The following is a 24371-nucleotide window of genomic DNA, read 5'->3' on the forward strand; positions in this document are numbered from 1 at the left end:
AAGGTAAAGCCAAGCAGGTGAAGGTGGCTGTAGGTTTCTGAGTTTGTATTCCTCTGAATTCCACACCTCCAAGGGATGTTCTGGCATGCCTCAGGGCAACGTGACTCACCTTTAAATGGTTATTACCACCATGGTAAGTCTTTGCCCAGATACTGTAATGAACACACCTACTCTTTTAAATAACTGAATAAAATACAGTTAACAATCTGTACGCTGGTATAAAATACAGCTCTCAGTTCAAAAAGAACTTATTCAAATGAAGTTTGAGCCTTATCACATCAGGCAGCTGCATTTTTTTTCCACAGTGGAAATGCAGTTCATTTAAGAAGGTCAAAGGTAAAATGCTGTAACTTCAAATAGCAGACAAACCCCAGAAGTTTCAGAGTTTTTGAAATATGCTAGCTGCATTACAATACAAGCTGGAAGAAAAAAGCAAAGGAACACATACACACAAACCATCACGCAAACTTCAAAACACATGCTTTACAGCTGAGCTGCTATATGATTTAGCGTGTTTTGAAGAGAATCTACCTAATTCCATTCACTAGTCATTTATTTACTTTCCTGGATAAACATGAACTCCTATCAAATGCCTGCCCACAAAGAAAAAAATCAGTCAGTATTTCTTCAAGCATCTGATCACTACGAAAAGACATCTGACTATTACCAAAACCAGTTTTCTCTAGTTATTTTCCTAAGCTCACAGCTGGAAGGACTTGCATAGTTGAAGTGACTGCATCAGTTTTTTATGGCAAACATCAGTAAGTACAGAAACTTGCTTTTAAAATCTGAGGCACTGCTTTAGTGAATACCTCAATCTGGGGTCTCTTGTTAAAATATGTTTTCAGAGGATAAAAATTGCTCTGAGAACACAGCATATCTATCAGTAGTTGATGATATACACACATATCTGTTCAAAACCTAATTCAAAAATCACCTCACATGTGGTAAGATCAATTTCTTTTTCCTATTCATTATTGATTTTTCACCGGAACTAAAAAGAATATGCCAATCCATACAAAACTAATAACCGTTTCCCAACTATCTTAAAATCTGCTGGCAAAAAAAAAAAAAAAAGTCTTTTCATATTTTCCTGGAAAACAGTGCTGCTACAAACACTTGTGTATTCACCCAACATTCACTCTGACACAAAGGCTCTCCTGAGTGAAGTCACTGCAATGCAAATACAACACTTGGGATAATGCTGTTTCTTCCCCCCTCTTATTTCACTAAGACCAACTGACTTGGATAAATTAAAAAGTTAAAACCTGATTAAAGAGTATAAACACCCATGACAAATTTATGCAAAGCTTTGTTTTGTACCATCCATTCTTGAACTGCTGCATGCTACTCAAAAAACTAAAGGTGACACTTTCCCCCTTTGAAGGTTGATGGCACTATCATTCATGAAATTAACTGAGCCACAGAAGAAAACAGCCTGTCGGATATTGAAGGTAAAAACATCTAATGTCTTCTGAAGAACACAAATGTTGAAAGACAAAGACTAAACTTCTGCAGAGGTTTGGGGGTGGGGGGCAGTCTAACACATTCAGAGACAAGTCATGAGTTTTCCTGTGCTGGTAAAAGAGAAACCATTTCCAAACTGCTGGAACAGTTTTTGAAAAACAGCTGTTAAAGAATCAAGTCATAAAGAACATTAAACGCAGTTTTCCCATACTAATTTGGGGGAATAATTTTATTTTTCTCCCAGACAATTTTTCTCCCTTGCAAAAATAAAGACAATACTTCCACATTATTGGAAAAAGTGTCAGTGATTTTTCAACTCAGTGTACTTAATACAACTATACATTTGTTTGTAGTGTCCATGAAAACGTAACACTGTCAGTTTCTGGAAAGTCAGGGACAAGAGAGTGAACTGGCTACCTCAGGTATTCTGGATGGTTGAACATACTCAGCTCCAAATACACTGCAAACAAAATTGGAAACTACAAAATAAAAATGAGCATTAATCTTCCCATCGCATTTACACCTAAAGAAAACACTGGACAAATTTTCAACAAGTTTGGGGAGATGGGGGAGATCTGTTTTATTGCTTGGCTGTAGGATGACTCCTTCTAGTCATGCCCTAAGCACATCACCATTTTGATAACTAGGTGGGGGCCATCAGTAAACCTTTGATAAAAGTATTCACATTTGATTAAACACTGAATATAAATCACAGGAAATCTTAAAGGGGAGACTTGAACCTGAATGGCACCTCAGGGACAAAATGAGTCTATAAAGATACACTTATCAACAAATCTTAATCTGTCTCAATGAAAACAATTCTCAGGGTAATGAGCTTGCAAGATAAGAATTAGATGCCAGCCACAAGGCCATAAGCACACACCAGCTTGTTAGATACATAACACAAAGTCTTGGAGCTGATCTGAAGAACACACACTTGTTAGAGTGGATTTTTGTTTTGATTTTATTTCTGTAAGACTGTTTCTCAACCTGTTTTGTTACTGAATTGTAAAAAAGGTATTTTCCTCTCTACTTTACAAGCTCTTACCCTGTCAGCTATACAGAAATATAATGGACAGACAAAGAAGGTCAAACCTGCATCATGTCTCCAGCAGTACTCAATGGCTCCTCCCCAGTCTCTTGAGCAGACTGTGTATCAGCCAACAGGGCCACCTCTATCTAAATCATGCCTCAAAAACTATCCCGAACCAACTGTGCTCCATCCCTCCAAATCATTGGCCTTGTATAACATTAAAACATTAAGTAGCATGATTTACTGCCATAGGAGGGTGAAAAATCCCAGCAAGGGTAGCTTATACTGTTAACCAATTCCATTGCTCAGCAGAACTGTAAGTTCAAAAATCCTCAATGAAGGGTTTTAACCACAGAGGCTCAGGTGTCCTCATAGGATACTGACTCACAGCAGTCCTATGGTGAAAGGAAGACCCAAGTGCATATAAATATCAAGAATGCCAGGTTCCTTTTCCAGGTCCTACAGCATCTCCTGACATTCCACATACACCCTCCATTCCCTCTTTTATGTACCATCCATACCCAAGGAAAGCCTCACCAAGTCACAGGATGCTCTTCTCAACCTTCACCTGGCCCAAGCCAACCTGGCCATTTTGAATGCCAGGAGGAGCAGGAACCTTGACTAGAGATCTGGTAACTGCAGGAGACTTTCAAGCTCCTTGTCTAATCATGCCTCTGAGCTGAGCATCACCAGAAGCACCCACCAGCTACCTGCACCCCTTCAAGAAGCAGCAGTTACTGTCAGGGTTGCTCTGCTCTGTCCCGCTCTGGTTCTCTCTTTTTCATGTTTCTATTTTGATTTTTAACCTCCTTCTCCCACCTTATAATTTATTTTTACCTCCTTTTTTTTTCCCCTTTACCTGTCCTCCCTTTCTTTGAGCTCGGGAATAGTGAAAGAGATATTATCTAGTGCAGAGAAAACCAACAGGATCAGCATCTAACAGTTGATGTTTACAGAAGGTAGTATACAATTGCCCTTTTAATGATACTTTCCCTGTATATCATGTTAGACACCAATAACCCAGAGCTCAGTGATTCTTGAACCAGAGTTCTGTTCTATCCTGAAAAGAGTATTAGTATTTTGTAATTCCTCACACAGACCTGTTCCATTACTCTGACTGTCCTTTTTGCCCCTCACTGCACATGCAGTTCTGCCAATACAGTCTTGTAAGACAGAAAGGAGAGATAGTGGCACAAGATAAAGGGTGTAACAGCAGTATAACAGATCTCTATTTCTTTCCTAGCAATTCCTGGAATTCTATTTGCTCTTTCACTACTACTACTGCTGCTGCTGCTGCTGCTGCACTTTGAACAGACATTTTCATTTCAATTTTAAGATCTTATTAATTACCAAATGATGTCATCATTATTACCCCCTTTCCACACCATTTAAGAATGCACTGAAATGCATGTATTTCCAGCACAGATTCCTATAGGATTCCATCATGGAAAAAGACAATTTATTTCTACATATGGACTTTTCCCCCACCTCCCTTTTTAGTAGTCATCTTTACATGTAAGGAGAACTCTCCCTTACTCCACAGCAACTCAGCTTCTTTTCAAACTTTGGGGGATGATCTTGTCAACTACCTTTTGGAAGTCCAAGTAAATAATACCAACTGGTTCTCCCGTGTCCACATGACTGCTGATATGTTCAAAGAACTCTAACACATAAATGACATATTACTTTCGTCATAAAAGCCACATCAATTCTTCCTCATTTTATCATATTCATCTGTGTACTTTTTGAAACAAATTCAAATTCTGCTACTTCTCATCACCTCCATCTGTTCTGTTCTTACATCGATCAAAAAGATCCTTAGGATTTAGTTTTTACTATCACATGCTAAAACAAGTGTTTCTCCTGCACCACCCTCTCCATTCCAGGCAATCCATAATATCTGGAAATAGATGAAATTCTCCTCAGTGGAATTCTGTATGCATTTCTGGACAATGGAAAAAGTCTCAGTTCCTCATAGATCTCCTTCAGAAGCAACAGTCTGCAAGTGCAACCAATTACACAGATTCTACTATCTAAATCTAGATTCAAGTATCATACCCTTGAAATGAGCAGGTTGGCGAATAAAGCTAATTATGTCCACAATTTTATATTTTCCTCTGATACAGCAATTTAATGATTTTTACAACAAAAATTAATGATAATGAGAGCTAAGTAACTAGGTAACAGGCAATATTCCAGTGTATATAAGAGTTAGGCTTAACAACATTATTAGTAGTCCCCTCCCCCAACATCATTTCATATAAACTGTTGTCCTATTTCCAAATTTAGGGTGAAAAAGATGGGCTTGCTCAAAGTTTTAATGAGCTGTATAAATTATACATTGGGGATAGGGGACAGATCAGATTGATGCTAGTTAAAGCACTGAATTTCTGCTCTGTGTTTTAATTCTGCTGAGAGAAATGGTCTTCCAGAGAATGATTAAAGCAAATCTGAGAACTCATCAGCATATTTCAAAATCTGATTGTTCAGTAACGCAAACAAATATTTTTATTGGTAAAACTATATTTCAAAGAGTGTTAAAAATGTTGAAAGTGAATTTTATTGTAAATATCTGTAATTTACAAGTTACTGCTTGGAGTACTGTGAATGGAGCTAAGCCACTGTCTCAAGTTTCTCAAGTTAAGACCACCCGACATGCACACCAACTACTGAGTCTGTGCTTGGTCAGTTGCTTACAGAGCAAGTTACCCCACCTCCATGAGTGACAATGGCATACTGTGCTTCTATACAGCCTAGCATTTAATTCTGAAGTCTTTCACCACTCTTATTCAACATGCAAGTGGTGTTTATGGCGCTATTTTGAATACAAAATTAGAGTAAGGTATTCACTTTATTAAAATACAGATGCATAAGTAATGTATCCTTTTTCACACCTCTGGCCACAGCCAGCAAGAAAAGAACGGCAAGGAATAAGACTAATTTTGCCATAAGAAGGCTTGGAAATGAAGAAAAACCCTGGTTTCATGTGATCCAAAGGAACTGATATTCATATAGATGACAGAGATGTTTGTTGTTACAACCACTAAGGGAATTTTGATATTAAGCTGCCTGCTTTAGGACTCGCACCAACCTCTAAATAGGAGATCACGACCTGAGCCAGTGTCAGGGCAATCAGCTACACATACTTCTACCGAGATCCTTATGGCTTTCACTGCAGCTTTTGGCCATGCTACTACGATGCTACCAGATACTATGCATAATAAATGTTCAGCAGGTCCTAAATTTGACGTTCAGAAGACAATAAATACTCATCAGTCACACCCAGTACATATTGACCTAACAAATTAGGTGAATTTCTTTCATGTTTCAATGCCATCAGAAATAAATCCAACAGTATAAACAGAAATAGTCACTGAATCTCTTACCAAATATTCATATCTTTGCACACTACGAAGAAAAAAGCATTGTCAGTCAATACTTTTAAAAAGGACAAAAATCAACAAGCTTATATTATGTTGCATTTTATACGCTCTCCTGAGATTTACTCTCTAGGAAAAGCTACCTAAGCATTACATAAGCCCATTCCTCAGTGAATAGGAAGCTTTCCTGGTGCTGACTAGGGCCTACCAGCAATAACTCTTATTTTAATCATCAGCACTCCACTGCTCCATACACTGTGTAGTTTCAAACTATGGATCAGGTGTGCATGTAGGATGACCAGAATAGCAGATACTCCATTCCCCACAATACATCTGAGTTTGGAGTGAGAACAGTGAAGAATTCCTTTCATCCAGTAATCAATGCAAGACAATACAAGATGTCAAAGCCCAACATTAAAAAAAAAAAAAAAAAAACCACAACAGAGGATTACAACCCAACAGCAGCTGTTTTACCAACAACTGTTTTTAAACACTGGATGATGCGGTTTATATTAACACACACATAAAATACGTCTTTAAATAAATTTATATGTTTATATAGTGAATTTTATATATCATATGTGTAATAGTAAATAATATATAATCATACATTTATAAAAAGTTTGATGTATGTAGCATATGTTTGACATGCCAGTATGCATTTTCCTTTTATCTTTGCATTTAATTTATACATAAAATACTTTAAAACCACCAAGAATACAGTCTCAAAAAACTTAAGGCCTACATGTCAGTCATATTGTACACCATTCTCAACAAAGGTTTGTTTGAAGAGAACATTAGAATATACTTCCTTACGGAGCATATGAGTAATCGAGGAAAACGAGATGAAGAGCCAATAAGCCATTCTCTAACCAGTAACATTTTAGTCTGTAATGAAGTCAGGTAATATCATCGTTGCCTCTGTAGTCTTTCACCCATCCACTTCATTTTGATTAAACATACCTCTGACTTTCAAATTTACTGAACCTTAGCAATTTGCGATGGAATGGACAAAATTCCATTTTACTTTTCATATTTTAGAGCCAAAAGGCATATTAGAGCATTTATTCCAAGCTCCAAAATTCTGCTGTTCATGAGATTTTCACAAGCTACTCCGTCCTGATACCTTGTATTTTACTAAAACATGCTTTCCAAAACGGAATTCAGGATTGATTTTAAAATAAGGATGAAACAAACCGACTACTTTTGTTGTTTCCAAAAAAACGAAGCCTCTATAATTCAGAAGTCTGACTTCAACTCTAAGCACTATTTCTAATAATACTTTCTTCTCTAGTAGGTAAGCTTTGGTACCTTCTATTTTCTCTCTACAAGAGGTAATGAAGTCATATCTTGTGTTTCCTTCAGAGAGGGTAAATGGATAATTCTTTCAAATATCTCCCCCACTCCAACAATTTCCCTGCTCTCCTTTGTTTCTATTTTTTGTTTTTAAAAATGTTGGCTATTTTTAGTACTGTATGGTATTTTTAGAACTAATATACATACATAAAATTATCCTACATACTTGCTACTTCCTACATCAAAGAATCACAGTCGCTTTTACACTGTCACACAGAAAGCTCATGTTCAATTCACCCCAACATGGGACTGCTTTTTTCCCACATACTCTAAATTCTCTTTGGTTACTACTTTCAAGGAAGGCTTATGAGTTCTGTAAGTATAGCCTGCACTTCTTCCTCCCTAATATACACCCTTGTATTTGACTTCATTAAAACTGATTTTGTTTGAATGCTACTTTGCATGAATAGACTATGAACATAACAATGGAATTTAAAGAAACCATCTGGATCCAAGTCTAGTCCCCTAGACTGCATGCAACAAAGAAACAGATGTTTAGTTCAGAACAGCCTCTACAAAATTCTTTACTTGCCCCTAGCCCATTACAAACCATAAAATATAATCCCTCTTCCTTTCTTCACTCTCCTCTCTTCTTGTGCCTTCATGAACTTAGGGGGTTTACTATAAGGGAACAAAAAGCTTAGAAAAAAAGAAAAATTATCACCTAAAATAGCTAGGCAAGATTGAGGGCTTTACCTCAGCCCCATTGAGGTCTTTACCTCATATCTATCCCAGATCAAAATGTTCAAATGATCCTTGAAAGCAGACTACATAAGAAAAAAAGGGAATATAAAAGGGGTATTTCATCTTCTATATTTTCTTCATTACTGCCATACTGATGATTTTTATCATTAAAATTTTATCATGATTTTATAACTAATTCTAGATCATCAACAGGAGAATTGAACAAGTTCAGGCATCATGTCAATCTCTGCAAAAGTCCAGAATCTAACTCACTAACTGGTCACGTTTTAGAAGTGCCCTTCGTTCATGTTTCAATGCATTACTTTGATAAAATGTGCTGCAGTATGAAGTCACGTATCTTATAATAGTCTAAATATAATCACACCTCTACAATTGTGAGATATGGAATATAGAGACAATTCCTAAATGTTACAAAAATCAAAGACCTGCGCATATTTTTTGGCAACTGATTTTAGGGCACACAACAAAAGCCATTCTGGCTTACTGATTTGAAAATGTTTTCTCCTTAGACACGATTTAATTTCCCCTACATTCCCAAATGTTCTTCCTTTTCCTGTTAAGTGTTCCCATTCAAGCTTCTGAAAATTAATGAAAATTAAGAAGCAACTACCACTACATATCTGGCAACCAAGCTGTAAAGACCAACATGTTATCTGAAGCTGTAGTGGAGCAGACTCAGAGAATAACTATTTCTTTTTCATGAGAACCAACTTTGGTTTAATAATATGTATAGGAGATTTAGTATTCTGAAAAACTTTAGCCTGATCAGACCTTTCTGTGGTTTCCAACAATTTGTTTAATATATTATAAGCTCTTCGGTCTTAACCTTTGGAAAATCCAAAGACATTTATAAATATGATTAATTCCCTTTTTAAAACTGCAATCACATCAGTATCAAAGTATAAAAATTATACCCTCTATCTATCCTACTAATTTCTAAATGGTCCGTCATTAGAGCTCCATAAAGCCATGCTATGAGGCCAGGATTCTTAAACCAACAGTTCTATAATAAGTAGTTTTCAATTCACAGTATTTTATTCTCCTTTAAAGGAAAATGAGCTATAGAATAATAGGGATGGAAGCAAAGGATGCACATAATTAATTACTTCAGTTTTTAAAAGTAACTAATAAATCATAAAAAACAAAACAAACAAACCACCCTCCGAACCAAAGAAACCCCCACCACTCAAATATAAGTGAATTAATACGCGAACACATTGAATCCTAGGCCAAAAAACACGTGGAAGTGAATCTTCTGAAATATCTTTTCCAAAAATGCATGCTATTTCAACTGTAAATTCCAATTCAACAACGCAAAACAGCTGTGTACAGTGCCTTCCACAAAAACCTCCTGCAGCTGCCACTGGTGTTCAGAAAAAGGGTATTTACTCCATTCTAACAAAACTGATGTTATAATTAGGACAGAACTTCACAATAAGCAAGGTGAAGGCTACGAAAATATGGGTCCTCAATCTATCAACTGTTGCTACTCCCTCTTACTGCTCAATCACCATTCCTTGCCACTATTGCCTCCTGGATCCAAGCTCTGCCCCCGTCTCTTCTACACATCTTTTCTGCTATCATTGTGAATGGGAACTAGAGCACCCTCTGCCAATTCTCATAAACCATAAAGACCAAATGCAGTAACATATTTTAACCTATGTATAAGGTCTTTTTGCTTTGAGTGCCAAGTCTTACCTTCAACATATATATTTTATTAACTTAACCATATGCATTATATTTCCAAATGTAAAAGCAACAGAAAAATATCCATTAGCTACCTGTTTATATGATAACAAGGCTAGGGGAAAAGATAGTAATCCAGTATTATTCATTTAGGACTTTTTTTTTTTTAATCTCATAACATCAAAACCTATACCCAGTAAAATTCGGTAAATTCTGTTGGCAAACTCTTGAAGTAAGTGGAAAGCCAATGGTAAATTGTTATATACCTGTAGTTGTCATTTTGCAGAAACGGTAGCTCACTTGCCAGAAGCATGAAAGCACAAGGAGTGGGCTGTTACAAGGACTACGCATTTATGGTGAGATAAATCTGACACAGCATCGTGGTGACAATTCCCTTGTTACACATCAATTCCTCAAAATTTTAAGAATTCTCAAAGTAAAAAAAAAAAGTCTCCATTTGTTCAGCAGAACTAGCAAGGACAGATGAGGACAAGAACTAGCGCAGTCATAGCTAAAGACCTGCTTACTCTTTCACAGAACACTTACTCTATAGAGTAGAAGCAGCTGTTGAGTAAGGTTAAAAAAGTACCTAGTTGATTGCTACTGCTATCAGTGCTCCCAGAGAAATACTGCATACAAACAGCAGAAAAATAGTTCCAAAGAAGTGAAGAAAGAGAAGGAAAGAAATACACATACAATGCATGAAAAGTTGTGATGCAGGAACGAGGATTAATGTTGTTCATTAACTTCAAAGCCAAGCTAGCCCAACTCCGAATACACAAATTAGCAGACAATTACATACCATTGTTGTACGCCTTACCATGAAGCTACACCAGTGTTTGCTGAGGAAATGCAGAATCTAAAGAATGCTGAACCAGCCACTCAGAAGGTAAATTTCTCAGTGGCTGTCCAGAGATAGAATGATGGACCAAAAAGAGTGGTCCTCCTCTCAAGTAAAAAAGACCCTCAAGAAAATGATCCAATGTCTAATCCATACTTTCAGGCCTGCTTTCTCAAATACTCTTGTCCTAAATCTTTTTTCTATAAGAAAGCCATTTTGATTGCTAGAGTCTACTCTTACAACTGCCAGAGGGAAACAGACTGGTCATGGCAAACTCAAATAAAACTTGTTAAGAAAATCTTAAGTAGTTTGCAAAAGATTGTAGGTGAGGCCTCAGGAAGTACGTGACAAGCAAAGGACCAGAGCTCATGAGGGTTCAGAACTGCATTTGTGTTAAACTGCAATATGATTTACTGTTCTCTAAATGAGCAAGCAGGACCAATACTCATACTTCAACTACCAAATAATGACTCAAGAGCATTAACAGAATCCAGAGATCTACATTATCCTCCCAAGTAAATAGGGATCTAATTTAGATCAAGTTTAAGAACTAATTTAGAGTGTGTGTATGGAAGGTAGAAAAATAATCTGTCCTGTACTACTTCACAAAGGAAATGAGGACAAATTATCAATACCAGAGGGTAATGAGGATCCTTAACAGATCCTTGCATGATCATGTCTTTACAAAGGTAAAACTCAAGATTCTGCATCTGGAGAAAGGCAAAGGTCAAATCGGCCTACGAGAACGTGATACTAAAACTGTAAATATTTATTCAGCGCAAAAGGAAACATTTAACCAGATGAACATCAATGTCGTATTTACTATTTCCTGATGAGAAAACTGCTTTCTTTCTCTATGTCCTTTTAACAAAAGGCAAATAGTTGAGAGCTACCACAGTTAATTCCTGGGAAGCAGCAGGGTAAAAACATTTAAATGTCACTGATAGTGCTCTTCATATTCTTGAAAGCAAAAATGAAAATAATTAATTAAATGACTAAATGAAATCATTAAGTGAAAGTAATCAAGAAAACTTCAAATGTATCACAGTTACAGAATCCTTTAAAATAGCGGAGGATGTGAAAGAAGGGTACTCTTTTTCATCACTGAAACTAACAACAAAAGAGATGAGGAAAGAGACACAGTATTTCACATTCTCAGCAGCTAGGAAAAAGTTCTGCAGATGTTCCAGGTGCATCAGCCAAGGTGAAACTCTACTCAGCATCTCTGTGATGCTAAACTAGCATCAACTTTAGCATCAACTGGCATTCTTTTGTGAAAAAGCTGCCTGTCTTTTAGAGTACGCCAGTAAAATAGAGTATTCTAAAGCAAAGGAATTGATTTACTTTTCTGTACTTGTGTGTCTCTATACTCCAATGTTCCATAATTCAATTGTGTGTTATTTGCAAATATCATAGTTCTGAAATTTCAACTGGTGGTGGGGAAGAGTTCAGTCAACTAGAATATATCTTCTAAAGAAACATCATGATAAAGGTGACCGACAAGCAATTAACTGCAGAGTATATAGGCAACCACGTAACCAGCAAATGATCACTGACTGACAGGTTACGTCCAAATCACTTATAAATTTCAGTAGTACCAGTTAACCCTAAATTAACAATTATTATTTTATCTATCACATCCTAGCATCTTACGTGGCTTTTTCGCAACCTTTCTCCACACCAAAAGCTCACTGTGACTCCACTTTGTGATGACCATTTGAGGACAACCATTGTCGGTAATGGTTGAACCTCAGTCTAGCAATTCTGTGAAACAGTTTTAATTATGGCTCTCACAACCTAGAATACATTTAGACTAAGAAGTCAAAGTAATTTTTCATGATTTGTCCAAAGCAAACACAGCGTATGCATTTTTTTTTTTTTACATAAATAGCATGCAAAAATACAGTAAGGGCATCGTCACAGGCAACGAGGCTTAAAGAAGTCAGTAGACTTGTGCCTGTATGTGACTGAATAACAAACACTAAATGCACAGAAATATTGTGTTTAGTTCAACTAGATCAATGCATTACTATTGGAGAGTTTTGAAAGAAATAACTATCTAAGCTGACTTTGTTCTTTAAGCTTAAATTAACTTCAACATATTTCAAGATTCCTGTTATTCAATACTTAAAGATACAGTTAACATAGCTAACAAAAAATTACCTCAAATACCCAGTTTATATTGCATTTAACACCAATCTGTTATCTCGATTTTCCCTAAATTGAATTCTAATCTGATTCACATTTATTCTACAGACGTAAATCAAAATAAATCCAGAAAAAGAATCACATGTGCTTTCAGAGTTAGAGAGTCTCTTGGTCTCCTTTCACACTTGTCTGTATGCATTCCTCACATAATGAAGTGAAAAATAATTTGGAAATACAAAGTTACCACTGCAAAAAGCAGAGGTACTGCAGGAAGACTTTGCGGAGTATAGCACACAAAACAATTTTTCATTTTCAGGCACAGTACCTGAAACTAATTTTAGAATGGCTAGATGTCAAGCTGACAGCAACTCTTTATTACTGAACCAACTCTATAACAAATACTGCATTTTAATTATATAAGTTTGCAATTAAACCATTATTATCTGAGTGCTGGAACTGTGTCAGCAGGTATGCTTGCCTCTGGTCTATTTCAACTCCTTTTTAACAAAATACATTTTATAGAATGTATAAAGGACATCCTAAGATGTTTTGTTCCATCAAGATTTGTTCTCGAGTTTGATGTTGTGCTTTTCAGTAAAATCTCAGAGCCTGAAGTGAGACCTGGAGTAAAACGATTCTGCAACAGTTAGCATGCATGATGTTAACTATAGCAGATGACAACTGTGCAGTATGAAACCTTGGCAATTAACTCCAAAGTATATTACATGACCTATACAATACTGTATTTTTCTGTTCAACTGTTAAGCCTTTTTAATCAAATAGTAAACAACCACTACAAAACAACAATACTAAGCATGTTTTATCTGTGAGCATGATTTCTCGTGTTTGAGTACATCCTTCCTAGAACTGAAAATTTCAGGACTAATTCTCTATATACAATTAAGTACAACACTGACAATGCCAAGTAGCATCACTAATTATGGAACAACTTCTCACAATAACAGGCATTATTTCCAGTAGTCAGAGTTCAATGAAAAAGGCTATCATACTTGAAATACTTCTTTCTAATCAAATTAATGACAAGCCCACGTTAATTGCTTCACTGATGACTGTCATAGAGGATAGCTATAAGACAGGATCTTGCTCATCTTACACACACATTTGAAGTAAGCCATACTACACAGATGGGCAGGTGTCTTTATTTTAGTTTCACTGTAGGACTCAAACACAATTCCTTCCTTGAAAACAAAAAAAATCCTCAGAAGTTCCCGATCAGCAGACTTAAGTGTATAAATGTATCTGGAATGTTGTTTCTAAACTTGTCATCTGGATTTCACCAGTAAGTTATGTAAACTGTTGTAAAACTATTAACCGAATCCAAACTGTCTAAGAGAAAGTACAGTAAAAGTTTTTCTACAAATTTAGCCTAGCCCATCAGCTGCTAAATTTAATTTGCATCTATTTTAAGACAAAATTCTCTAGAACAAAACTCGAACTTCATTTCTGGGCTTTAACATGACCTTAAAACAATATAAAAAAGGATACGGAATTTTAGAAGTGGAGCACAAATATTTTGTGAGTTAATCATAAGTATTCAGGTATAGTACTGAGTACAATCTATGGACTCATACAGTTCCGCTATTTTAAATGTTTTTAATCATTTCACAGTTCTAAAATGGAATGTATGTACAGGTCAGCTAAGTCAGAGACAGCCATTACAAGTCAGCATGAAGTCAAGTTCTGCACTAGGTATAGAGGTGTTAGACTAGCTAGCAATTATATTTAGGATTCCCAAAAATGTAGCAAGTTTTGTACTATTTACTTCCAGAATAAGGGTCTGGGTTATAGCATCTTTAAAATCGGTGTAGCCTAGCATTCAAATATAGAGAGACAGGCCAAAACAAAACAGAAAGAGAAGTCATAAAGATAAGTCTATTCATAGATGATGTCTATTCACACCAGAGGAAAAGAGCTGGTTAAAATATCATAGCCAGATCTTCCGTATTTGCTTTTCCTACAACCCAAAGTCTACTCTTTTTCATGCATTTCAAAGATTCAAGCCATGATTCAAAAGCTCTACTTTTTCACTACAGCTCTCAGCTTAAAACCTTCAGAGTTAATTATTTTGACAGTCCATCTACCCGAGTGCTCAGAAAGTCCGCCATAAGTCTTTTTTTCAATATGGAACTGAAGACTTTTGCTCACACAAGCAGGTGTATATGAGAAAAAGATTCTGAACCGCTTATGCTCTTTCATTCTTGTGATCAGGCTCTCCTTTGTCCGTACTCTTCAAAATATGGCACCCGAGTTAATTAAAAAATAAAATAGAGTAAAAACAGTTTCTAGTATTTATTTTTTCTTCCAGTGGCCACAGTATGATTTCTTCTACTTAAAAGTTCAAATTACATAACATGCGATACCTGGAATTGCACGAACCACTCATACATCAGTTATGGCTGTTCAAGCTCCTATTTTATCAGAAAGTATCTATCCATTTAAAAAGCCTATCTTATTTTGGCTTGTAGAAACAGCACGGTTAGCACACCATTTTACTACAAATCAAATAAACATTATTTAAAAAAACAAAACATCATTGTACTACTTAAGTGATTAAAACCATACCATTTCCATACTCTGGGCAAAGACAGGGCAATCCGGGATCTCTAATATGTAAGTGTTCTGGAAAAGTATACATTGTAACCAGAGCTGATACTTCAGATCTGTAATATAAGTCTAATTTTTTGAGACATACCACTTCTTATACAGAAATGAATTTATTTTCCTTGTTTTCACATTAACTTTCAAAGAAAAGCAATAAAAAATTCTTGCAATACCGAGGAACAAAACAGAGTTATGACAAGAACTATCCTGCAATAAAAGTAACAGAAACTATTGGCATAAAGAAGAAACCAAGTTCTGTACCAGTATCTGAGCTTGCTAGTGCACGTTTACAGGTCTTTTATACCATTCTCAACTGAGTGTTTTGGTGCAGCACATAAATACTATGTAACAACCATAGAATGCTTGCTTTTATCCTGACCACAGTAAATATACTATTTTCAAACATTAAGATGAGTCTCCAGGCCTTTATATTCCCATCCCCAGATTAAAAAATAGGTTCCTGAGCCATTAAAGCATGCATTGCGGGTTGTGGACTTACATTTAACATGAGAGGAGAAGGAATGTGGCAGAAAAGGTGAGTGATTCGGGAACACTGAACAAGTCCCATGCCTGGGAAACAGGAAATTCCCCCACCGGCTAGCACGACCTCCTCCAGCCTGCTGCATGAAGTTGGCTGGGCATCGCCAACCCCACCGCAAGCCAGGCACAGGAAAGAGGCCTCCTCCACTTCATCCTCCTCCCTCTCCCTTCCTCTCCCCTCATCCCGCCGCCAGATCTATTCTTCATCCAGGCTCCCGCAGCCTCGCAGCGGAAGAGCAGCGGACAAAGTCCCCGCCGCTCCCCCCATCGCATTTCCCAGGGCCTCTGACAACAACCCGCTCCCGCCCGACGCGGGGCAGAAACCCCCGGGGCGGCCTGCGGGGAGCGCTGCCCCCACCCGCCAACCCCTCGAGGAGGAGGCCGCTCTCCGCCGCCGCCCGGCGTCCTGGCCCGGCCCCGCCAGGCCGAGGCGGCGGCCCCCGGCGCGACGGGGCGGCCGCAGTTGCCGCCCCCTCCGCGGGCGAGGCGGGCGCAGCGGGAGGCGACAGGGAGGGCGTCGGGGCCCCGCCCGCTCCCCGACCCCGCGGGGCAGCGGAGGGGAGGGGGTTACACACCTCGCTGTTAAAGGCTTTCACGGCCTCCATGTCGCGGCGGAGGCGGGAGCCGCGCGGCTTCTCTCCGCTGATGGCGGCTGCGCCGGGCCGCGCCGCGGACGGGAGGGGGCTGGTCTCGGTCTGTGTGTGCGTGTGTCTCCCTCAGGGGCCGCCAGGCCTCCTCGCCATGGCGGGTGGCGCAGGGGGCGGGCGCGGAGGGACGCGGGCCCCGCTCGTTTCCGTCTCCTCCCGGCAGCGCGCGGCCTCCTCACCCCGCTTCCCGCCCGGCGGCGCCGACGTCCCCTCCCCCGCTCGGCTCCGCTCAGCCGCGCCGGGAGGAGATGCAGGAACAACGCGGAGCAGCTGCGGCGCGGGCGCCAATATGGCGGACACACGGGGGCTCCTCGCAGCGCAGCTCCGAGAGGAGCCGAGAGCGGCGGAGGCGGCTAGAGCGCCGCCTGCCGGGGCAGCGCCCGCCCGCACCATAGAGGCGCTGCCCGGATGTCGGCCCCGGCCCGCCTCTCCCTCCTGGGCGGCCGCCGCGCCGGCCCGCCTCGGCAACAGCGTCTCCCGGCGGCGCGGCGCCCCCTCCCCCGCCGTGCGGAGCCGGAGAAGGGGAAGGGAGGGGGAAGGGAGGGGGAAGGGAGGGGGGGCGGGGGGAGAGGCGGCGGAGCCGTCAGTTAACCGTTGCCGCGCTGCGTGCCCGCCTGCAGGCCTGCTGCTGCGGGCGCCGCGCCACAAGTAACCATGAACTGAAGGATTAAGGAAAATAAGCCGAAGTTCCCTGACGTTAAAACGTCATATTATTAAATAACTGAGGTAAATCGAGGACTTCTCTGCACAGCGTTTTTTGTTTTGTTTTCAGCTGAAGGCCAGATCACATAAGTGGAAAGCTAGCTGCGGGAGGAAGGTGACTGCTTTCAGCAGTGCTGTTGCCTCCTCACACCTAGCTGGTAAAACTTTATCCACAGGCAAGGCCCACTGGGGGAGATCGGCTACAGTCAGGATACAGCAGCCTTGGGCCCACAAACCTGCAGGAAGCTGAGAGGAAATAAGGACACTTACAAAGTTTAGTACTTTGTAGCACCCTATTTGTTCAGTTCCTCATTACCCCCAAAGACATTTTGTAAGCTGGAAGAAATTCAATAAGGAAGATAATCAGTTGGACATGGGGGTGGGGCAGGGGAATTAAAAAGAAAAAACAATTAGCAAAGAATATTTATCAAGAGGAAAGGAGAAAAACTAAATCACAAGTTCAAGTGCAGTTACTACATAAATATTAGAACTTCACAATCAAACCAACACCAAAAAAATTCCAGTGCACTGTCAAGCTTTAAGGAATTACTGTTTTATTACTAATTGCTTATTTTCAGGTTGTTTCTGATATGAAAATAATAGCTAACACTATTCTTAACCAGAGTTTTCCAGTAGCTACTAGTGAAGTCCTACTATGATTACAGATTTATAAAATACCCATTTCTACTTAAAACACAACACAACTTCCTGAGCTAACAAGTTGAAATATCAGCTTTATCAAACATACTTGCTTCCTTGAACCAAAAAGTCTGACATGAGGCCCATCTTTATCAGAGTTCAAAAGCATTTAGGATGAAACCTTAGATTTATCTTTACTTGCTATTTTTCAGAGTACCATTGTTTTCAATGCTACAGGCACAGAAAAGCTGTGATTCTCATCCAAGTTGTGTTTTGTTATTTTCCAGTAGATTATAAACCATTCTTAGGATAGACAATACCTACCTGCCCTCACTGAGCACTCCTCAAACCTGAGCCATAAAAAGTCTCCATGCTAGTTAATACTCCTGCTACAGGGCCCCCTCTCCAACCTTCAACCCTTCAGGATCTGGTAGCTTTCCTTTTAGGTGAAACTGAAGCAGGTCTGCTTTTGCCTATTAAAACATACGAAATACCACACCACACAAGAAAAATAGTTTTGCAAAGACTATTTTGAAATAGGCCTCAAAGTGACCACACAACTCCTGCACACCTGCTTTTGCGGAATATATATTCCAGAAGCGTAAGTTCCTTCTAGTGAAGGAAAAGGAATAGTGAATAAAGGAGAAAGCAGAGAAGGTGGGGCAGGAATCACACTTACAGATATATGCATGAAGCCTTGACCCAAATAGCCTTTCCTCAAAAGCACAGAGCCCCAGTTTGAACTAAATGCATTTTTAGGCTGTTTGTTTTCAATCTGTAATAAGCATTTAAACAAATATATTTACCACTTACAAAGTTTAAGTAACATAACAACCCCCCCTATTGAATTCCAGCTGTAGAAACACAACATGAGTAAAGTAGGTCCCTGGTTTCATAAGGAGTTAGCTAGCATCCAAGAATAAAAATTAGGCAATAGAATGAATGTCTCCCTGCTTATAACACTAAATGTTCTAAATTAAGCAAGCATAAAAATGAAGTAGTAACAAAAGAGTATTAGTGCAGGAGAACTGGCTTTTTATGAGGTAAGGCCATGTTGCCCCAGGAGACTGTCTTAATTCCATGACTCCTACTCTTACTCATAACAGACAAAAGCTGGGAGATTTCTCATCTTGTTCTGGAACAGAATGAGTGACAGCTCTCATCATTGCATTGCTCTCATCAGCAGTGTAAGCTTTCTTCTTCAGTTATGATGCTCTGCATAACTACTGAAACCCATACTAGAAACTTTAATTTTGCAGGTAAGATCACACTTGCTTTCCAACCTGTAAATGAATAATTATATGTGGGATTCCCACTGATGGGGCATGCTTCCTCTTTGGATGCAAAGTGTTGCATTTTGAGAGAAAAGCAAGAGTGGACAGACCTTTGATCTGTCTTGTATATGTTTTCATAAAAGTTGTTCATAAAAAAAGTTGTTCAAAAAAGTTTTTCATAAAAGAAGGTAAAATATTTGTGTCCTCCTTTTTCCTACTTCTGACTAGTCTGAATACAGACTCAGTAGACCAGCATCAGACTTGCAAACATCCTTAAGAAGTCCTCCATCCAGCTAAGCAGTTCCAAGTGAGCTGTTGTTTCTTCTCAGCAGCACCTTTTAGGTTCAAAAATCACATGCAAGCATGAGGAGAGATGGTTCACCAGTAAGCACAGAGTAGAGAAAAGCAGATCTGTTATTAGGCACCTGTGGCTTCTGGTAAAACGATGGTACTGAGTTTTCTTTGCAATAACTCTCCACACTTTCTAAAACATATTTGCAAATCAAAATAAGTCATTCTGCTTGCACATTACCAGTCTCTACTTAATTTTTCGGTGTCTTTTCAAAGAGCTACTTACATTTTTGACTGAGCATTAACACATTCTTATCCTCTATCCTTCACTAACCCTACCTCATCTTTCTTCCGTACCCATGCCTAATACCATTTTCTCTTACAACTCCTGCTCAAGTCTCTTCCTCATACAAACTTCTTCCTCTTGATATATTCCTCAAACTTGGGAAAAAGTGTAGAACTAAATTGGATATTTGTTACCGTACTGTTTTTCTAGCAAGCATGCAGTTAAGTGTTTGTTGCAACATGAGAGCTGGAAGTATTTCAGATTTAAATTGTTACATGTTCAAGGTGCAAGTCCAGTACAATTTGGTTTACAATATTGGGAATCTCAAAGTAATAAAAACAGATCATTCAAAGGGAGTTTGTTTTCAGTGCCCCTTTTCCACTTAGACACAGCCAGTTTTGCTCATGGTATCATTAGATCCACTCAGGATGCTCTGTTCAGGTGACCACTTCAAAAGAGGCATTTGAAACTACTCCTTGAACTGTTCTAGACATTTCTGACACAGGGCTTCTTTTTCATTTCCACTCAAGTTGCCACTGCACAACAGCTACTTTAAAAGCTCTTGATTTGTCATTAAAGGGATACAAATAAGTCTTCCATTGAACTTTTTCTGAATTTACTGCAAATGTATGTTCTCATCAAGAGTTTAAGTGTTTATGAGTTTCAGAAGTTACAAAAGAAAGTCTGAACTTCTTTATTTGTAACCATTTGTTCATGATAGCCTGATTATTGGGAACCACAGTCAGTTTACTATCCAGTTCCTTCTGGTCAAGCTTGACTCACTCTGAATATCTTGCGCTCTTGTCCTAGCCCAATAGTACCAGACTTTCATCATGACACCACGGAAGTCAAAGATCACCTCATTGGAAGAAATGTGCTCAAAGGCAATTCAAGCTTTAGTTGACAGGCCAGCTTCTGCCTTCAGATGCATGTTTTATTAAGTCTACATCAACTTCAAAGGGAACTGCTTTTATCAGGAAAGAAGAAGAATGATGTGGAAATTACTTTTGGTAACATCTCTGACTGGCTTGTGGGGAGGTTTAGATGACTGAATGCAACTGTGTTGGCAATACAAGTCACACCTACTGTGCTGTTTCCAATATTGCTAACATAAGCCCAGCCACAAAGCATTTCCTAACACTTTCTTATTCTGTATGGAGTTCTAATCTTGAAGTTTGGAATTTGTGCTCTACTGTTTCAGATTACAGTGTATGATTACAAGGTAAGTGATCATTGTTTCTTACAGCTGCATAGTCAACATCACATTTTACTCCTAACAAGACAGTTCTTTTAAAATAGAGGTCAGACAATAGTTTTGCAGTAGCAATTATAGCATGCTTATCTTGTTCTAATGAAAAAAACAGAACTACAAGGATGGAACACAGAACATCCTTATGATCTCAGCTTGGAAATACAGAAAAAGATAAATATTTTGTAGCCAATTCCAGCTACAAGCAGCCATTTGTGCTTGAGGGAAGCTCAAGCTAAAATAAGAACTATTATAAACGTTTTTTTCAGTACATCTATGTAAAAAAAAAAAAAATAGATGTACTACAATTTTCTTGAGGAACTCAATTCTAGCACTAAAAAAAACATAAACCTTTTAAAATAGACTTGAGTATTTCAAGGAAAATTCAAGGAAGATTCACTGATAAAATTTAGATGTTAGAAGTAGCAAAAGAAGTTTCTCTGGGATGGTACTGTTTATAGAGCAAGCATCCAACCTAGGGTCAAAGAGCCCTAAGCGTAGGAGATAATGACTGAGAATATAACTTCTTATAAGATAAAATGTAATGTTTACTTGCTGGCTCGCATTTGAGACACAGGCGGAGAGCCAGTCCATTGCCAGCAATTACTTGAATCATTCCTTCACATCATTTTACCTCCTCTCTTACCCATACATACCAAATCTACAGCTTGATGCCATACGGCTGCAAAACCTGAATTCCTCCTCCCAGTCTGTTAAGGCAATTTCATTTGACTCTACAGAGCATAACAGAAGTAAGCACAATACACTAACAATTGTTCCTGTCATTTCTCTTATCTCAAGCAAATAATATAGGAAAATGATTAATTCATTTGATATTTTCCTTCAAGCATTTTTGGCTTCCTTTCAAGCTTAACGAAAACCTAGAATATCACATTCATTTTCTTAATAAAAAAATCCTCATAGACATGAAATCAAAATCACAGCCAAGGCTTAAAATGACTTTTTCTATCAAAAAGAAGAGTGCAAAATAGCATAATAAACAGAATAAAATAAGTAGGCAGATATCCTAGGCATAAATCTTTACCACAGATAAATATGGAACTGGATAAGGTTTCCCGCAGTGATTAAACACTCACCACATGTCTCTATTCTGATAGCTACCAAAACAATATTATGTAGAACAGCAGAAATAAATAGCCAAGGTTTATACTACACTTCAACCTGACTGTCTGCAGTGCCTAATTCACTACCGATAAAAAGTGTTCTTGTATTTTGAGGAAGAAAATCACAGGAGATGAAGTACACCTTCTTATAAAATTGACGATTCGCCTCATGTTCACCAGTTAAGCCTGATTTTCCAGTTTCAGAACTTTTTTTGGTGAGTTATGACCTCATTACAGTCATATCAGTTGCACTTTTTTGTCTGAATAGATGCAGTCCTTACCTCTTTCATTACTCTTAGTAAACAGTAGCTCCAATAAAACACTGAAATGATTTCCTTTCACTTACTTACACCATTGATCTTGGTCAGTGAGACTAAGCTCATTAGCTACTCGCACAGCAATAGGAGACACAGAAATCTATGTTGCCACAGACTACACAGCAAGCTACTAAGACAGATGGAGAAATTAATCTGTTTTCCTCCCAAATACACACCTGTGCTTTAAAGAAAAAAGGTACATCAGTCTAAATGAAAGCTCAGCACTGAAAGAGTTATGGGAAAACAAGCAGAATATAGATGAGTGAGTGTTTGTGTGGGAGTGTGTGTATATGGTCTCAACCAACTTAAGAGACCAATGAATTCTAGACAACCACCACCTTATTTGGAGGGCAATGGAGGGTAAGGAAAAAACAAAACAAACAAAGAACACTGCTACTTACTTCTGCAGAACAAACTTAGCATAGCAAATACTTTCCAGTGTAAGTTTTCAGTAAAGATATCAGAATGGCAGTATAAAAAGGATAAAGTAAATTTAGGTCTCTATACCATGAACATATACTGTTTCAAAATATGTTCATGACATGGCATTCGGCCATTTGTGTCAACACTTAGATTTCTCTCCAGATGCCGATAAAACATAGTTCATTCAATTAAGGCATATAAAGTTGAGGAAAGAAAAACAAGCAAAAAACCATAAGACCCTGGACTGTAATGCCCAAGTTCTGCATGAGGAAATGATTGTCCTTCTTGCTTGTTACTAGATCATACTGTCAGTATACTTCAGGCAAGGCACGCACACACACACATGCTTACTAGTTTTCATTGGTAGTTATATCATCTGAGAGACTGGTAGAGAAAACTAAACCAAAGGAATGTCAGCAAATCCCTTTCTTCCTCCTCCAAGAAGAAAACTTACCTGTCCAAGCTCACAAAGAAAAAACCAAACATTTAAAGTTTCCCAGCAGACATTTCAAAAGAAAAAAAACCAAAAAATCCTGCCCCTCCCCCTCAAGATCATGCTGGCCAAACAGATACTCTTCTTTTTGAAAGTCTAGGCAGAAAAGAGGAAGCAGAGTCTCTGATCTAGCAGGAGATGGTAGTGTTGCATACATGGAGCTTGAGGGAAATAGTGTACAGTATTCTTTGCCTACAAAAGCCAAAGCATTAATGTCTAGCAATACCTTTTAAGCCTTCATCAGTCTTCAAGATTCCTGAGTCCACAACTGCACACTGCTTACATGCCTTTGTTACCTCTAGGCCAAGAACTAGTGCATAACAGTCACTAACCAAAATGATTTGGGAGAGTGTGTGTGTGTGATGGTACAGCTCTTCATTACCAGGAATAATGAGAAACTGGGAAAACTTGCATACAAGGAGCCCTGTGGAGCTCTGCAAAACACCACCCAGACTGTAGCATGGATAGTGCTGAATCAGAGCTCCTAAGCCCAGCTGGGCTGAGCTGACACATGCAGTAACTCAGGTATGCTAGCACTGCAATTCCCAAACACTGGCAGTTTTCAGGGGAAAATTAGCTTGTCCCATGTGTGTCCATACTACTAAACTCTCCAGATCTGTACCTCTGGATTTCAGCAGTTACAGAGGCATTACAGTGACTATACAGATTTGGGAGTTGGCTGGCTCAGGTAGAGCAGAGCTTAGCAGTCAAGTTCCCCAGTGCCTTTAAATCTGTCGAACACAAAAGCAAGAAAACACCTTCTAGATCTGAATGGTCCCCCAAACAGTCTAGCTAATACATGCTAGCGTGGTACTTTAGCTTGTTTCCTGCTCTGTCTCACTTGAAGCTTTGATCTCAGAACAGGGAAGAGGCTGTAACCAGAAACTACGTGCCTTCTAGCAAACCTCATGTTAAAAGGGACATTCCCAGCTGGGCATTACTGCAACATTCCTGATGTATGGTCTGTGCATTCTGAGGTATAAAAAAGTCAAAAGACCTGTCACACCTAAGTGCTGAGAATATCTCCCAAATGTGTAACCAAATCAAGAGTAATTACAGGATGCAACTCAGTGTCCATGAGGTTCCTGATGAACTTTACCCGGTTCAAAACTCTTACATAGTTTCTACCATCAGGAAAGCATCTAATG

At 38.8% G+C, this 24371-nt stretch overlaps 1 protein-coding gene across 4 annotated transcripts in view; it reads right to left on the bottom strand.

The window, feature by feature from the left end:
• The window catches only part of SCAF8 (SR-related CTD associated factor 8), a 98157-nt gene extending 81247 nt beyond the window's left edge, over positions 1-16910 (bottom strand). For 2 of the 4 annotated variants that reach the window (XR_003262509.2, XM_026122244.2), the window contains exon 1: positions 15738-15949. Coding sequence is in view for 2 of the 4 variants with exons in the window: in XM_026122244.2 (XP_025978029.1) it covers positions 15738-15806 (69 nt within the window). In the remaining 2 variants the exon portion in view is untranslated. Of the gene's footprint in view, positions 1-15737; positions 15950-16353 lie in introns of those variants that run through there. The other 2 variants (XM_064509130.1, XM_026122247.2) reach the window with 2 other exon arrangements.
• Between the last annotated feature and the right edge of the window lie 7461 nt (positions 16911-24371).

The sequence above is a fragment of the Dromaius novaehollandiae genome, chromosome 3 (assembly GCF_036370855.1).
Source record: "Dromaius novaehollandiae isolate bDroNov1 chromosome 3, bDroNov1.hap1, whole genome shotgun sequence".
In the NCBI taxonomy this organism is placed as follows: domain Eukaryota; kingdom Metazoa; phylum Chordata; class Aves; order Casuariiformes; family Dromaiidae; genus Dromaius; species Dromaius novaehollandiae.